Here is an 18,088-nt window from a genome sequence, read left to right as displayed (position 1 = left end):
GTTTCCACGGTGCCATTATTCTGTTTTCGCAAGCGACGACAGTGTACCAGTTCTAACACCAAAAGTTTGAGCAAAGCATGCTAATTGTTCTGTCTTTGGCTGCACAGACGAGCACATAACACTATTTAGAGTCCCAGCCTCAGAGGAGACAAAAGAGCAGTAGATTTATTAATTTACTTACTGTATATTACGCTGCTGCCACACCGATTTAATATAAACATGCAATTTCTTTCCCAGCTGTTTACCTTCACAAACATAACCGGCTGTTTTTGTAATTTGTGTTTTTAACATAAACTTGTGTGTATTTGACAGTTTAAGTGCAATAGGACATGAAAGAGAACTTAGTTTAGTACACACATGCCGTGTAACAGCGTGTGTAGCTCGTGTATCGGATGTATGCGCTCAGAAAACCCTGTAAGTGTAAACTGATATGGCTTCAAACCGCATGTTTTCATTGCAATAGACATGATAATCAAAACCATTCAAATGTTTTTTGAGGTATCTGAGGTACGAGCTGTAAAAGCACAGCCCAATTCTGGAAAAAGGGGTGGAGGCAGCAGCTCATTTGCATTTAAAGAGACATGCACTAAAACAGCATGTTTCTGCTTCCACTTAATATGGGCATTTTCAAAAGCATATAATAAATGATCTTTGGGGTATTTTGATCTGAAACTTCATAGACACATTCTTGGGGAAATTACCACACGACGTTGGTGTTTGTCAAAAAACAGGTAATTCAGTCAGGGATTTGTATGCCGGTGGTGGAAGAAAAACAGACATTCTAGATTCGGACGGCAACAAAATGACTAACCCCTGTAATGTTGAAAATAGCTTATGTCTACATAAGAAATAACGACTGTTTGAATAGGGCTTTTGACTGATTTGCAAATCTTTTTGACTGATTAAAAGAACTGACTCAAAAGAGTCATTAGTTCATGAATCAGATGGTCACTGATTGGGCATTGTATTTGTGTGTGCTTTGTTTAAAAATAAAAAACAAGTCTAAACAAGAATCTCGATTCTCAACCACGCTGATAAAAAAAGTATTTCATGGCTTTATGAAAGATTTTCACTGAATAGGATTTTCCAGCAGTAGGCTGATCAACAGATGGCTATGTAATCCGGAACCGTGGTGCATTTTCAGCACAAAGGAGTCGCAGCACTTAACGTACCATTTTAGGCTCAATGGATTCAGCTGCCTTGGTCATGCCGTCCAGGCACTTGCTGACGATGGGCAATACTTTACGCTCGACCTCAGTGTACACCCGCATGCTCTCCCTCACTCTGCCCACCCGCCTCTCCTCCATCTCCTGTATCCTCTGCAAGACAGAAGACACATTTTGATTACATTATGAACACTCAGTATGCAACATATGCTCCATCTGGTCCAACATATTTGTTTTGTTTATCAATATGAGAAAATTTTAATTTGACAGAGAGATTCTCACCTGAAAGATATGTGGAATAAGCGTATAATAGTGTTCATGTTGGTCCTTGTTGAACTTCTGCAGGTAGGTCAGGTACTCGTTTTTACTGTCCTCTGCTATCTGATGCCTCATCTGAGCTTGCTGTTTCGCCTACATAGACAGAAAACACAAGAGACAGAGCAAAACACACATTAAGATCCTTTCTACAAGGATGAGATCAGAACGTAAAGGGCAAGGACTGACAAATAAAACGATCACCTTTATGACATGACACAAGTCAACAAACACTGAGAGTCAATTAACAGATTACAGAAAGATATAAGCGTAGTCTGGTGTCAACTTCAGATCAATACAGTCAGTGATCTACACACTTAACCGAACGCTCTGTGCAAAAGAGTGAGAGAGGACAAACAACGCAAACATCACAGATCAAACACAGAAATATTATCAAATGATGTACTACACAGCTAAAGATCTGTTTATCAGTAATTAATTCAGCAGATTTGTGAGTCACAGTTATGTTTTATAGAGTTTAACTGGTATATGAATGATTTTTTTAGTAGACAGTTCCATTGAGATATAAGATGTAAATAATTTACTTGACATAATATTTGCTGAGCGTCCACTCAAAAATAAATGAAAACAGAAAATGTGCATTATCCAAAAACAAGCCTGTTAGTTAATTTACTGCTGAGTTGACACATGATGGCATTGGTACATTTATTTAGTTAAAGGAGTAGTAAAGATTTAGGAGTACTTTCAGAACAAAAATTCACAGATAATATACTCACCCCTTGTCATCCAAGATGTTCATGTCTTTCTTTCTTCAGTCATAAAAAATTATGTTTTTTGAGGAAAACATTTGAGGATTTTTCTCCATATAGTGAACTTCTATTTGAACTTCCAAAATGCAGTTTAACTGCAGCTTCAAAGGTCTCTAAACGATCCCAGCCGAGGAAGAAGGGACTTATCTATCAAAACAATCTGTTATTTTCTAAAAAAAAAAAATTTACAATTTATATACTTTTTAACCCTAAACTCTGCGTATTCCGGTTCATGACAGTTTGGGTAAATTGAAAAACTCCCATCTCATTTTCATCTCCAACTTCGAAATCGTCCTACATTGCTGCAGAAGTACTGACCCAGTGTTTACAAAATGAACATGCAAAGAAGGTCCATTATATGAAGAGAAATCCAGAAATGTTTTCCTCAAAAAACATAATTTCTTTATGACTGAAGAAAGAAAGACATGAACATCTTGGATGACAAGGGGGTGAGTACCTTATCTGAACATTTTTGCTCTGGAAGTGAACTTCTCCTTTAAGCACAGGAAATTATTGAATACTTTCATATACAAAAAGGCATTTATACTGTGATATAATACTGGGCAATAAATCTGTTCAAACGGTAAACCAGTTTGAATTCCGCACATGGCATGAATTTAAAAAAAAACCCCGCAAATCGGTACAAGTGCAAGTATCCTTGCTGAATAAAAGTATTAATTTCTCTCAAAAAAAGAACGAATAAAAATGTACTGACCCCAAACTTTTGAATGGTAGTGTATATTGTTATAAAATATTTATATTTTAAATAAATGCTGTTCTTTTTTATTTTTCATTCATCAATAAATCCTGCAAAAAAGTATCACAGGTTCCAAAAAAATATTTAGCAGCACAACTGTTTCCAGCACTGATAATAAATCAGCATATTAGATTTCTGAAGGATCATGTGAGACTGATTTGATATGTGAATTAGATTTAAATGTATATTACACATTAGTTTACATTGTAATAATATTATATTTCCTGTATTTTTGATCAAATAAGCACAGACTTGATGAGCAAGAAACTTTTTTAAAAAACATTAAAAATCGTACTGATTTCAAACTTTTGAACAGCAGTGTATATTGGAGCAATAAATTGAGAACTTGTTTCCTCGTTTTAATAAATTGTGGCTGAGTTGTACACATTTTTTGCCTCATTTTAATTAAATCAAAGCAAGTGAACAGTACAACTTGGCCACGATTTACTAAAATGAGGGAACAAATAAATAAATTGTGGTCACAAATTAAGAAAATGTTCACACAACTTGGCTAAAATGATGAATTGTGTTTAGTTACCAGCCATGATAAAAACTTGTGTCTGCATGTCATGTGTGGAGCTCTGTAGAAATGGAAGGTCAAGTTGAATGTATTGCATTGTGGGGTATCTTGCTCCTTGTGCTCTGCTTATATACAACACATTTTGGGCAATGTAGGTTGAGTACTCTATAAACAATATATTCCAGGAGTAGTATGAGCAGTATGGTAATGTGTTATCAATGAAGAAGACTTTGACAAGAAGAACATGATGGCCAACAGTGTGTGAAAAACAAACACACAAACACACGCACACAAAAAATGACAATGAATGTTCAAAAACAAAATGTCAAAATGGTCCAAATTAATCGCACCAGACACCCATTCATCATGCATACTAACTAAACACATACAGCAGACCAAAAAAGCATTTGGACACTTAAGTCAACTGCACAAATTAAAGACAAAATATACTGTAAATCCAAGTTGCATATGCAAAATAATTAAGAGCTTTACTTTCTAAACCATTTTGCACACTGTGTTTTAATCAACTAGTGTTGTGATTTTTAATAAAAGTTTAATAAACGTCCTAGCTCCGTTTACTACAGATATAGTTCATCACATTAACTATGAACATGTTCCACTAAAATTTTACAACCACAAAGTGAACAATATATCTATAGTTAATCATTTAAAACTTGCTTGAACTGTGCTTCTGCCACTTAATTTAATACTGTAACTAATGCAATGAAATTCATTCAGTTTTAAGTGTCTAAATGCTTTTTGGGGCCACTGTCCATAAACAACTGCATGTACATGAACCAGACAGTGTGCACAGACTCTCAAACTCAGGACTTTTTGTGGCTGACAGTAAATTGTGCGGTAATAGCTATTGATTTTGTGAAATCAGTCTCCGCTGTAACCCTTACAACGTAGCCCATTTTCGCAGTCGAAATGCATTTTAGCATCTTCCATGACAAGTCTTATTCTGTACATTTGTACAAGGTGAATACAGGAAAGATTCGCTGCAAGCATAGACGTGAACGTAACAAAAGCTAAAAACGAAAAACAACCAAAAATTACGACAAACACTCTTTGCTGATATGGGTAATACACCGAACAAGTTAACAAACTCCCCACCGACAAAGACGACTCTTGGATCAAACCTACCTTGAGAGAACACCGCTTTAAGACATGTTAAAAAACAAAGACAGAGTCGATTAGTGTCACAGACACACTAATAACAGAAGTTACTTAAGTAGACATCTACACATGGGCAAAACCAAATCCAAATCTGTTCATTTGGCCATAGATTCATAACAAACAGGCAGCTGCCATGTTAGTAGTCTTGTTTCTTATCGATAAAACTACCTTCAGTTTTGTGCCGTGCGAGCTTATTATTTTTATTATTGAACATTTAAATATAAATTTCCTAATATTGTTTGATTCAGAAATTGCATTTTTAGATATATTTTTAAAGGGGACATTGGAGACCCATTTTCCACAAGTTGGAATGATTCTTTAGGGTCTTTATGAAAAGTCTGCAACATACTTTGGGTAAAATTTTGCTACTAATTTATGGTGTTTTTTGTCTGTTTGATAACGTCATTAATTGATCTTTACCATACATCTCTGCCATATGTACATCAACTTGACATAGTCACCACTAGTAAGCTACTACTAAATATATTGTAAAAACTTTAATTTGGTGTAAAGTTGCTTTGCAACTATATGTATCGTGAAAAGCGCACTGAATTGAATAAAATTGCTCAATGGTCATGTAAAACAACACCTTTTAACCTAATCTAAAACAGCTCTGTTGACAGCGAGCTGTTTTAGTGCATGCCTCTTTAAATGATAATGAGCTACTGCTCACTCTGCCCCTCTCTTCTGTTTTTTGTGTATTCTGTGGTGTTACCATCAAAAACAAAACTAATCTGCTGCATCTTAAGTGGCTCTGATGTCGGGATAAAATTAAGACTCTTGTTGTTCACTTTTACATTCAACTGTTGTTACAACAGCTGCTCGAGTGCAGAAAAAATGGCGGACAGCATACAACTGGCTGAGGGCGGGAATATGCTAATACGAGACAGTCCGTCAGCGGTTGTGGGCGGGGCTTGATCAATATGATGTCATACCGCTCATAAAATCAAAACGGCTTGATAATTTAAACTGTTTAGGTTTTTTGGGGATTAAAGGTTCATGAAAACCTGGCCTACTTTTTCTGAGATTTTAGCAGAGCTGTTTGTGTTGTACGTCATAGATGACAATGTTAGCATCCGTTCATTTTAATTGTTGGAGGAAACTGGTTAATTTCGAGCTTTTTGCGCTATTTTCATCTTCCGGGTTTTAAATCTACATTGTGTTGACGTCACTGTTTGCGACGTGGCAAAGGACTATAGTACTTTGATGATGCGTCGGTGTCTCGTAAATATTCATGAGGCTGCGTGTTCTTACCCTATGAAAAGACGCTTCGCCTAATTATTCACGACAGCGTGTGTTGATTTGCTATGACAGATGCTTCAGGCTGTGAGATTGCGTATATTAACTGAGAGAAACGTTCATGGATCGAAGAAGAGTGTTTGTTTTTGTTTGCTTTGTAAGAGTTTGTCACAAACGCAGTTCAATCATAGAGTGAGTGTAATAGTGGTTTTTACAACTCCATGATGCAACGCATCAAAAGGATTATAAACAAGTTCATATACACGTTTTCGATGCAGAGTGCAAATGCCTGTGCATTTATTTGTGTTGTTAACACAATGAGAGCGAAATGAAACTGTCTGAACCATCTGAACCCGAAGTTTACTCTCTCCCCTCTTCCCCCTCCACTCCGCAGCGCACCACGCCCACTTTTGCAGCATTTTTTTTAAAACTGTGGTAAGAACTAATCAGTGCTGAAACAGGGGGGTTTCATGACCCTTTAAAATAAAGGAGTGAAAGGTTTTTTATCATTATAGGGTGGTTGTGTCCACACACTTATATGCAAACACAATGTAAAAGTGTTTTTGCATCTGATGTCCCCTTTAAATGTTTTTAATTATAGCATTTAAAATAGTTTTTAGATTTTTAGAATTGAGGAACATTTTATTTATTTATTTTTTAGCCTTACAATATATATTTCTATTTATTTTCTCTAAAAAAAAAAAATAGTTTTCACAAAAATCACAAATGTCAGACACTATTAACTGATTCACAGAAATTAAATAAACTTTCCAAATCTAAGCTTTAAAAGTAAAATAAATTTAAATGTGAGATTTTGATTAAAGCTTATCCATCTTTACACTCTTATACTAATTAGGGAGAGCTGACAAAACAAAACTAATTACCTTAAAATAAAATCCATAAAGTACATTAATCTCAATTTTCACACTGTTGCTTAATTTTATTAAATGGTGTTCATACTAAAGCTCCAGTTTATAATTTTGTTTACATATTTCGTTGTACAGTAGAAAAGATGGTACACTGTTTATGTTTTTGAAACAGTGTAAAATAGAAATGATTTGAAGTAGGAATTATTTGGTTTGTTTAAAATGAAAAAGATATATCTGCCTAATCAGCCCAATGCTGAAAACAAAAAAACAAAAAAACAAAATCAACTAAATATTAGCAGGTACCAATATGGTCACAGATTTATTGTGCTTAAAGTCCAACTTTCCTTTGGGGAAAAAAAAGTAATTTTCTGCAATACAGGGAAGGTACTGTAAGGTAGGAGCAGGTGAGGTATAAGGTATGAGGGCAGATTCACTCTAACTTTCAGAAAGTCAAACTTGACATCGGTTATATCAGCATCCGTCACCACCGCCCCATTTCAAAGAGGATTCATCCACACAGACTCACAGAAAAGGATGAAAGCAGTCATGGAGAATGAGGGGTTTGTGATAGGATCTGTCTCTTCTCATGCGCACATGGGATCCATACCTTTTCCACATCTGCTTTAGTCACGTTAATGTCGGCGTCCATCTTGTCGAAGTAATGCTGGGCGCGATCCGCTTCCTTACAGTCTCGCTCAAATCTTCTCTTACTCTGTAAAAGACAAAAAAACCTTACATTAAAATAAAATAAAAAATTGAAATACTTATTGCTGAACAAAATGTATGCTGCTGTCACGTGACTGAAAAATCTAGTTCAGCTTGTAGCAGTGCTACTTTTATTTAGGTACTCTATATTTACCATTAGTTTTATGTTGTTTATGTATTAAGACCTGTAGCAGTAGGTTACGTTTATTTTGAAAGAGACTTGTCTTTTACAGGCACCTGTGGCTCATTTCACACAAGTGTTTATTGTACACACCGGCGCAGTTCTAGCTCATATCTAGACAGGTGATGAAAGTGAGGCCAGTATCAGGAAGAATTTGAATATTCAAACTGTGTTCTGTTCAGTTGAACTGACTCACCGATTCCAGCTGCTTCCAGGAATTCTCAATGTGTTGTTGCGCTCTGCGGCCATCATGGAAATGCTTGAGGAAAAAAAAGACAAGAAATAGATAGAAAATTTAGAACAATACTGTTTAAAAGTTGGGGTCGCAACATTTTTCATGTTTCTCTTAAGTCTCTTATGCTCACCAAGGCTGCATTTACTTGATAAAAAAATAGTGATATTGTAAAATACTGTAATTTAAATAACTGCATTCTATTTGTATATATATTTTAAAATATAACATTTTTAATTCTGTGGCAAAGCTGAATTTTCAGCATCATTACTTCAGTCTTAAGTGTTTCATGATCCTTCAGAAATCATTCTAATATGCTGATTTGCTGCTCACAACATTTTTTATTTTATTTTCTCTGTTGAAAACACCTGTGCTGCTTAATATTTCTGTAGAAACAATACATTTTAGGATTCTTTGATTAACAGAAAGCTCAAAAGAACAGCATTTTATTTTTAATTTTTAATTTTTCAATTTTACATTTTTCTAAAGAAAATGTAAAAAAAATGTGCAAAACTCACTGCCACAGTTCTCTAAAAACAAAAATAGTGCAAAAAAGTTGCAATGGAGTTTAAGATTAAGACACATTAAGAAAACATTTATTAGAAAATGAATAGGTACTCCCGTAAAATCTGATTCTGAGATGCATTCGAAGCCAATAAATGCATATTCGATAGCAATTACATTAACAGCTCATCCAAAAATTAACATAATTTACTTTAGCATAATTTAATTGACATATTTTATCCCATGTTGTTCTTAACCCCATTATTATTATTTTTTTCATAAAACCTAAAAGGAGATATGTGACACTGGACCACAAAACCTTAAGGAGCACAGGTATATTTGTAGCATGAGCCAACAATACATTGTATGGGTCAAAATTATCAATTTTTCTTTTATGCCAAAAATCATTAGGATATTAAGTAAAGATTATGTTCCATGTAAATTTCCTACCATAAAATATCAGAATTTAATTTTTGATTAGTAATATGCATTGCTAAGAACTTAATTTAGACAACTTTAAAGGCGATTTTCTCAATATTTTGATTTTTTTGCACCCTCAAGGTTTGAGATTTTCAAATAATTGTATCTCAGCCAAATACTATCCTATCCTAACAAACCATACAATGGAAAGCTTATTTATTCGTCTTTTGATGATGTATAAATCTCAATTTCAAAAAACTGTCCCTTATGACTGGTTTTGTGGTCCAGGGTCACATATAAAGGAAAACATTTTAAGCAAAGCAAAAACATGGAAGAAAAAATTGGATGAAAATTTCCTGATAATTTACTGACCCCTATGTCATCCAAGATGTTCATGTCTTTCTTTCTTCAGTCACAAACAAATTAAGGTTTTCTGAGGAAAACATTCTAGGATTTTTCTCCATATAGTGGACTAATGGTTCCCAACAATCTAAGTTTCCAAATTGCAGTTTCAGTGCAGCTTCAAAGGGCTCTACACAATCCCAGCTAGGGTCTAAGAGTCTTATCTAGTGAAACGATCTGTCATTTTCTAGAAAAATACAAATTGATATACTTTTTAACCACAAGTTCTTGTATTGCAATAGCTGATGTAGGCGGAAGTACCGACCCAGTGTTTACAAAGCACATGTGCAAAGAAAGCCCTTCACAACATTGTCGGATGATTTTGCAGTTGGAGGAGAAAATTAGTTTTTTGCCCTACACTACCTTTTTGAACTGAGTACACAGCTGAAAAACTAACCGCACCTGACTTTTCCAACGTGATTACGTAATGCATGAAGACAATCATGCACATCACAGAGCTAGTGCAAGATGAGCATTTGTGGTTAAAAAAGTATATGAATTTTTATTTTTTTAAAGAAAAAAACAGGTCATTTTGCTAGATAAGACCCTTATTTCTCGGCTGGGATCGTGTAGAACTCTTTGAATCTGGAATGAAAGTGCAGTTTGGAAGTTCAAACCACTGAGTTTGAAGTCCACTATATGGAAAAAAATCCTGTAATGTTTTCCTCAAAAAAAAGAATTTCTTTGCAATTAAAGAAAGAAACGCATCAACGTGATGATTGGATGACAAGGGGGTGAGTAAATTATCAATATATATATTTTTTTTTTCTGGAAGTGAACTAATATTTTAAAATATTTTTTTTTTCAACATCACCTTTAAATATTTGGCTGTATAGACTAAACAAAGCATTTTTAACCACTAAGGCACTCCATTTTGGGTTAAGAAATTCTACTTCAGTTTTTTGCACAGTCATGACACAGTTCGACTTATTATTGTGCTACTGACATGTCCTTTTAAAATATTACGCTGAAAAGTCATTTAATTGGAATCTAAGCTGATTAAATGAAATATGAGACAATCAAGCCAGACAGCAGCTGCTAGAAAGATTATATTCCAGAGCTATTGCTGAATCCAAATCCCTCGTCATTCCATAAAGAATTCAATTACAGAAGCAAAGACGTACTCATGTACAATAAATGTTAATTAACAAGAGAATTCCTCACTGGAACACAAATCATTTATTTAGTGGCTCTCATTAGTGTAAACGTCAGTGACAAAGCAGCACAGGCGATCACTTGTGTCTGCCCACTCGCAGCATACCACGACTCTCTTTATGAAAAATACATAAAGACCACTTTCTCTCTGCGTGACATTTGAACACAAAAGACAGACAAAATGCATCAGCGGAGGTCGGAGGCGAACGAAGCCTCCCTCAGTTCGAGCGTGGTGGCGTTTTACTCCGCTGTCATATTACTTCCAGCCACCAGCCTCAGACAGAGGCCTCCTGAACCCGCGCGAGAACCTTTAGACAAGAGAGGCCAAGAGCGGGGGGAGGGCGACCTTCTCAAACTCCACTGACCTGAATACATGACCCACATTGGTTCTGGCTTCATTCCACAGAGCCGGGAGAAATCATAAACAAAATAATACCATATTCCTATGCGATTAACCCTGGATTTGTAAGAGGTGAGCGCTGTGCTGGAAAGCATTATTTTGGCAGTTTCATACATGCCTTTAACGGGCGATTTACGTTATTGAGGGATTTGGTTCTTTTTTCGGAAGCTAAGCTCTTTAAATGATCTCTAGAAAGCCTAGAGCAGAATTTTTTTGGCATTGTCATGACAAGAAAAGTTCGTACCGATTTCCGCTCAGCCTTCAGTTCTTGAGTGTAGCGGGTCAGTTCGGCGATTATCTGAGTAGACAGGTTTTCGGCGATGACCTCGTGTTGACCCGCGTAGTCGTTCAGCTCATTTAAAGTCATCAGAAACGCTCTACATGTGGTGTACCTGATGACAAAACATTAATACATTACAAAAAAGCAAGATGAGACATTATAGAGGTGGCAAAACACAGTTTGTCTTGCTTGAATAGAAAAGCAAAATAAATTCAAAAGCAAAATCAACACAATAGTGCTGGTGTTGATATGAATGCTGGCCGATATAATGCCAAAATACATAGTGGCCCCAAAATATTAACATTTTTGGACCTTTAAAGAGATAGTTCAGCCAAAAATGAAAATTACCCCATGATTTACTCACTCTTTATCGATCCTATATGACTAGGTGTATATGACGTTCTTCTTTCGGACAAATACAATCTGAGTTACATTAAAAATGTTCTGTCTCTCCCAAGCTTTATAATGGCAGTGAATGGGTGTTGAAATTTTGAAGCACAAATAAGTACATCCATCCATCATAAAAAGTACTCCACATGGCTCCGAAGGGGTTAATAAAGGCTTTCTGAAGTGAATCGATGCGCTTTTGTAGGTAAAATATCCATATGTGATGCGATCTGGGAAAACCCGTCGGATGTCGCGCTGGGACGTTTACAGGAAAATCGAAAAATAGGTAGAATGTCAATTTTTGGTCAAAATTAGGTTTTCATTAAATTTTTATTCTATAACATCTTGACTATCATCTCTGAAAAAACCTGGTGAAATTCACTTATTTAGTGCAGAAAAATAGCCATTTATTGCAGCAAGCAGAAATGACTGTGTCTTTCTCTTATGTTTAGAAAGCGCTGCGGAGATGCTTTCCCTTAACACCACAAAAACAGTTAACCTATCAAAATAAACCACATAACATATTTAATAAAGGTGTATCAATTCACATTCTCCACCAGTCCTGTGTAAACTACGGCACACAAAGTTCATTTATTTATTTTTCTTAATATCGTAAGATGGCGGAGCGCAGCACCGTCTGAAGTACTGCAGCTGCTCATTTAACCGATTTTACTCGTCTCAATCTGCTCAGTCTTCGTGATGTCAGTGCCCAAAAAGATGTTACTATGGACAATTTCACATCCAGAGATGAAGGATCGGATGATGAAGTTACTAAAGAGGAGGCGGAGTTCGATGACAGTCTATTAAATGCACAATGCATGAACAGCTGCACTGCGCTCGCTTTTACTACAAGGTAGGCTGCATTATTCATGCTATCTAAACATAAAAGGGGTGGTCAAAAGTTCGGAGACTATGCACATGATAAACAACAGAAAACAGCCGTCTCACTTTAAAGCCGTTTTTCTCAAAATCCCATTCCTGAAAATCAGCCAACTTAAGATAACCATAACTTTGGTTACGTTCAAGCTATGGACAAAATAAAAACAGTTTTGAAAAGGGCTTGAACTCAGCTTTCAAATCTAAAAAAGGTAAAATTTCACCATGTGTTGGGTTTTCCTAGATCACATCACATATTTATAAACTGTAATCTCTGGCTTTTGCTAACTGTTGTACACATGTTTACGAGAGAGTGGTGTTCCAGCAGATCACGTAGAATGTAGGCGTAACGTAAGCTTTGGTGAGAATATACAAGAACCAAGTTTTGTTTACAAAAGCGAAAGAGCGAAGTTTCTAGGAAGCTAGAGATTATGGTTTAAGTTATAAATATGGACATTTTTTAATATTAAAAAACCACATTGATTTGCTTTAGAAGCCCTTTATTAAATTCCCAGAGTTGTGTTTTTAATGAAGCATGGATGAACTTTATTGGACGTCTATTGGACTACTGAATCTCAACATCCACTCACTGCAATTACAAAGCTTGGAAGAGCCAGGGCATTTTTTAATATAACTCTAATTGTATTCATATGAAAGGAAAAAAGTCATATGCACCTAGGATGGCTTGAGGGTGAGTAAATCATGGGTTAATTTTTATTTTTGGGTTTTATCTTTAAGTAAAATTAAAAATGTCTAAATGTCACTTTTACACAATTGGTGTCAACTTGTAACCTAATAAATTTATTTTTGTGAAAGATTTATTTTGAAAAGAGTGTGTTTTTTTCCCTTTAAATAATCTTTTTAAAAGTTTGAAAGTTTGCACTCAAGCACGTCTGGCGTAAGTGTCCAAATACTTTTGGGGCAAATGAATAATGCAATTTAGTAACAGCAAATGAGGCATGCACAAAATTGCTCAGATGAACACTTTTCACACAGCAGATATCTTAAATCAACTGGTAATTACAACTTTGATTACACCTAGACAAAATCTAATTTGCGTACATATACTACCAGTCAAACGTTTGGGCTAGATCACAGAAACAGTTACTTTAAATTGTAATATTTCACAATATTAATGTTTTTACTGTATTTTGAACAATTAATGCAGCAGAATAGACTTCATTCAAAAACACTGAAATCTTATAGACCCCAAACTTTTGAACAGTAGTTAGACATGAACTGTTTTGTGAGTAAATCTGAATCATCATTAGTAAACGGATACATCAAAGGGATAGTTCACCCAAAAATGAAAATTATCCCATGATTTACTCACCCTCAAGCCATCTTATATAAGTGCATATGACTTTAGTTTTTCAGATGAATACAACTGGAATTATATTAAAAAATATCCCTGCTCTTCCAAGCTTCATAAAGGGGTTTAAGATTTTAAAGTCCAATAAAAGTACATCCATCATAAAAAGTACTCTACATGGCTCCGTGGGGTTAATAAAGGCTTTCTAAAGCAATTTGATATGTTTGTGTAAGAAAAATATCCATATTTTAGGTTGTAGGTGTAATGTAAGCTCCAGTAAGTTTCGAGAGAACCAAGTTTTGTTTATAGCAAAGGTAAACCAGTCTCCTTTTGACTTATATCCTCTGACATTTTTCTTTACAAATCCTTGTTTTGTACTTCTAATTTGTGACCGGTGTTTTGTTTTGCTCTTTCCACTGTACTTCCATGTTCATGACCGTATTCACATCCATTCTACGTCATCCGCTAGAATGCCACTCTCTCGTGAACATGTTTACAACAGTTAGCAAAATCTAGAGATTAAGATTTATTTACAGTTTTAAATAAATATATTTTTCTTACAAAAATGCATCCATTCGCTTCAGGCCTTTATTAACCTCCTGAAGCTGTGTAGAGTACTTTTTATGAAGGATAGATGCACTTTATTGGACTTCAAAATCTCAACACCCATTCACTGCCATTATAAAGCTTGGAAGAGAAAGGACTTTTTAAATATAACTCTGATTGTATTCGTCTGAAAGAAGAAAGTCATGTACATCTAGGATGGCTTGAGGGTGATTAAATCATGGGGTAATTTTCATTTTTTGGTGAACTATCCCTTTAAGATATCAATACATGTGTATGCCAAACTGTTCTCACTCACTTGAATTCCTCCTCCTCTTTAGAGTTCTTCTTAAGCTGATACTTCTTGGACAGATTCCTGTAATAAGAAAGATAAGACAGGCTGATTAAAATGTTAAAACATTTTATTCTAAAGCAACTATAAACAAGTTTATGTAAATTATGTTTGTTGGAAACAGCCCAACATTGACTCAACCAATGGTGTAAGCTTTAGGGTGGAACTACCTTTTTTGCAATTGTGACCCTAAACTACAAGTCTTAAGTTGCACTGGTATATTTGTAGCAATAGCCAACAATAAATTTTATGGGTCATCAATTACAGATTTTTCTTTTATGCAAAAGGATATTAAGTAAAGATCATCTTCCATAACGATATTTTGTACATTTTCTACCATAAATATATCAAAACTATTTTTTGCACCCTCAGATTCCAGATTTTCTAATAGTTGTATCTCGACCAAATGTTGTCCTAACCACACATCCATGGAAAGCTTATTTATTCAGCTTCCAGATGATGTATAAATGTGGATTTCATAAAATTGATTCTTATGACTGGTTTTGTGGTCCAGGGTCACAATCAAGTTTGGTAAGTGGTGCTACATAGTTTATTACTTTACATCCTCTCAGTTATCCTAACATAAAAAACAGCTATTTAGCAAACATTTCTTCCACCAAAAAAAATACAAAAACACAAAAAACACATTTTGTTTTGCAGCAAGCAAAGCAAACCAAGACATTTCACTGATTTCAAAGGTGTCTTTGTCTCCCAGTAATTAGAATGAGTGAAATGTGCACGTCAGTGACAAATAAGATCTAATGGTGCTTGTGGTGCAACGTGAGGCTGCAGCGCAAACAAAAGCTAATATTGTCACCATCAGAATAAGGCGCCCAATTCATGAGGCTGACCTTTGTCAATCAGAGTGGAAAACAGAGTACAGGACGGCATCAAATGACATAGCGAAAACGAGAAAATCACTGCTTTATACATGAATGTTACGTGATTAATTTCAAGAGGGCCTATAAATGGCTTAAAATCAATTATGATGTGAGAGCGCATGCTGATGGTGCCGCCCCCTCGATGCTTTTTCCTGCAGCTTTCCTTCACTCTATCTCTCCCTCTCTCCGCACACACCCAACGGTACCTCCCAGGAGTCTGACGTGTTGCTAGGCAGATCACCATCTTGCAGTTTCTTGACAAGACCACACCGATGCTGTTGCTTTATTGTCTGCTAGTTTCCTTACGAACGGCCTAAATGGGCCGCCCTATGCGTCAATACGTGGCGGCAAATGGGAAAAAGGTTGACAAAGCCATAAATAAATCCTCATTAGAATAACCCAACCCAGCGGTTTTTAAAGGACTATTATTCTTCAGCCATGTCGATGCCGTTTATCTGCTAACATGTGCTTAGCGCTTAATAAATCTTTCACCCATGGCTGCGATCTGGAAAAAAAAAGCCTTTGGGAGATGTTGTGAATTAAAGACGCTTTCTTGAGAATAAAATACAGTCTGACACAGTTCTTAAAAATAACAACAATGCACGGATTGAGCGAACGGCTACAAAAAGAGGATTTTCTCTTATGCGATCAGAAAATACAGAAAGGGCCTGTTTGTTGCGCGTCTGGTCAAATCGGCGCTGTGAGCTCCAGCTGTGGGGTTTATTATAAACGCGGAGGTTTTTCTGCGGATGTCTTTGAACAGGAGCGCAGATGATGCTGGTAAGTCATCCGGTGTCTTCGGGGTCAACATCTCCAGTGGAAACTGCTGCTTAATAAACTTCCAAAATGCAACCAGCAAGAAATATTACAGAAGCAGTGGTGGATAATAAAATGTGGGTCAGAGCCGTGGAAACCTAGTATCCATGGTAATACACGTTGGACATGTGACCTGTTTTATGTTTGTTCTCACTGACATAATACCTTGTCCTCATAAAACACCGTCTTTATGAATATTTGTATGCTTCAGCTGTCATTTATGGTAAAGTTATGCAGGTATCTGTTATACTCAGACTGAAATGAATTCTGGATGTTGAGAAAATATAAACATCACATACATTTTGACTCTGCTGATACAGCGATACACAAATCTGTGAGGATCAAAAATAGTATTTAATTTACTGGATTATCCAAAAATAGCAATTGCCATGTGGTTAATTATTTTTAACTGAATTTCCACCAAAAATAATTATGTTATAATATATACAATTACTGTGGTTACACCCTACAAAATTCTTTTATTTTTAAATATATTTTGTTAAATTTAGAAAATATTATTGATTACATTACAACAAAAAATTTGAACTGAATTGGGCTGGATAATGACACTCTATTATGGATAATGAGCTCTATTATGTAGAGATGATTTACAGCTAAAATTAAAGCTGTTTTAGAATTAGGGGTCAACCGATATGTATATCAATTATTACAGATCAAGTAGACCGTTAACCGATATTTTGAACCGATATTTACATCTGGTGCAAAAATTAAAATTAATGTTAAAATGAAAAATAACAAGGGGATGTTTTCAGGGCCGATGCCAATTATTACAGATCAAGTACACCAATAACCGATATTTTGAACCGATGTATACTTCTGGTGTAAAAATTTAAATGAATGTTAAAAATAAAAATAACAAGGGGATGTTTTCAGGGCCAATACCAATTATTACAGATAAAGTAAACCAATAACCAATATTTTGAACCGATGTATACTTTTGGTGTAAAAATTTAAATGAATGTTAAAATTAAAAATGACAAGGGGATGTTTTCAGGGCCGATGCCGATACCGATTATTACAGATTAAGTAGACCGATAACTGATATTTTGAACCGATATATACATCTGGTGTAAAAGTGAAAATTAATGTCAAAATTTAAAATTACAAGGGGATGTTTTTCAGGGCCGATGCAGATACGATACCAATACCAATTATTACAGATCAAGTAGACCGATTATTTTGAACCTATATATATATATATATATATATGGTGTAAAAATGGAAATTTATGTCAAAATTAAGAATAACAAGGACAAAAACTTTCTTCAAATGCTTTTAAATTATTTTATCAGCAAAATCGGTTTTGAAAATTACTAATACTGATAACCATACAAATGCTTATTATCAATCCAATTGATGCATTTTGCAACATTAGCACTATTATTTTTCTGTTTATTACTGTGAACTTCTTTAAAACAATCTGTACTGCACAAAGCGCTATAGACTACAGACTTCAACTGACAAAACATCATAATATCATCTTATCATTATAAGTACTACACAGTACTACAATCTGTTTTTAACTTACCTGATCTGTTTAGCATAGCTCAGTTCAATCTCAGACCGTTCCTTCACAAACTTAGTGTAGCGCTCCAAAAACTCAATGCCCCACTGAGTGTGTTTCTCTAGATTATCAAACTGATCCTGCAAAGGACAGAAAAGCATCAGACCGAAAGTTAACATATGAAGCTCTAACCATTTAGAGCGTCTCAAGACACGTCCATTTAACGTGCCAAAATATGACATAGCAATGAAAGTAGAGTGCCAACAGAACACTTTAGGAGATAAAAATTATAGATTCTCCTT

The 18,088-nt window shown here is 35.2% G+C and overlaps 2 protein-coding genes across 5 annotated transcripts in view; one reads left to right on the top strand and one right to left on the bottom strand.

Moving 5' to 3' along the window:
* Positions 1-18,088, top strand: part of ift81 (intraflagellar transport 81 homolog) — an 83,257-nt gene that overhangs the window by 31,445 nt on the left and 33,724 nt on the right. The window lies entirely within an intron of this gene.
* The window catches only part of fnbp1a (formin binding protein 1a), a 40,852-nt gene that overhangs the window by 21,109 nt on the left and 1,655 nt on the right, over positions 1-18,088 (bottom strand). For 3 of the 4 annotated variants that reach the window (XM_051117559.1, XM_051117560.1, XM_051117563.1), the window contains exons 2-9: positions 17,811-17,926; positions 14,532-14,588; positions 11,059-11,206; positions 7,898-7,960; positions 7,423-7,527; positions 4,675-4,689; positions 1,449-1,577; positions 1,173-1,319 (exon numbers count right to left, since the gene is read on the bottom strand). In XM_051117559.1, coding sequence (XP_050973516.1) covers positions 1,173-1,319; positions 1,449-1,577; positions 4,675-4,689; positions 7,423-7,527; positions 7,898-7,960; positions 11,059-11,206; positions 14,532-14,588; positions 17,811-17,926 — 780 coding nt within the window. The remainder of the gene's footprint in view (positions 1-1,172; positions 1,320-1,448; positions 1,578-4,674; positions 4,690-7,422; positions 7,528-7,897; positions 7,961-11,058; positions 11,207-14,531; positions 14,589-17,810; positions 17,927-18,088) is intronic. The other variant, XM_051117562.1, reaches the window with a different exon arrangement.

This window comes from Labeo rohita, chromosome 8, assembly GCF_022985175.1.
Source record: "Labeo rohita strain BAU-BD-2019 chromosome 8, IGBB_LRoh.1.0, whole genome shotgun sequence".
In the NCBI taxonomy this organism is placed as follows: Eukaryota; Metazoa; Chordata; class Actinopteri; order Cypriniformes; family Cyprinidae; genus Labeo; species Labeo rohita.
The sequence above is the reverse complement of the archived record's forward strand: the minus strand, read 5'-3'. Positions and strand labels throughout refer to the sequence as shown.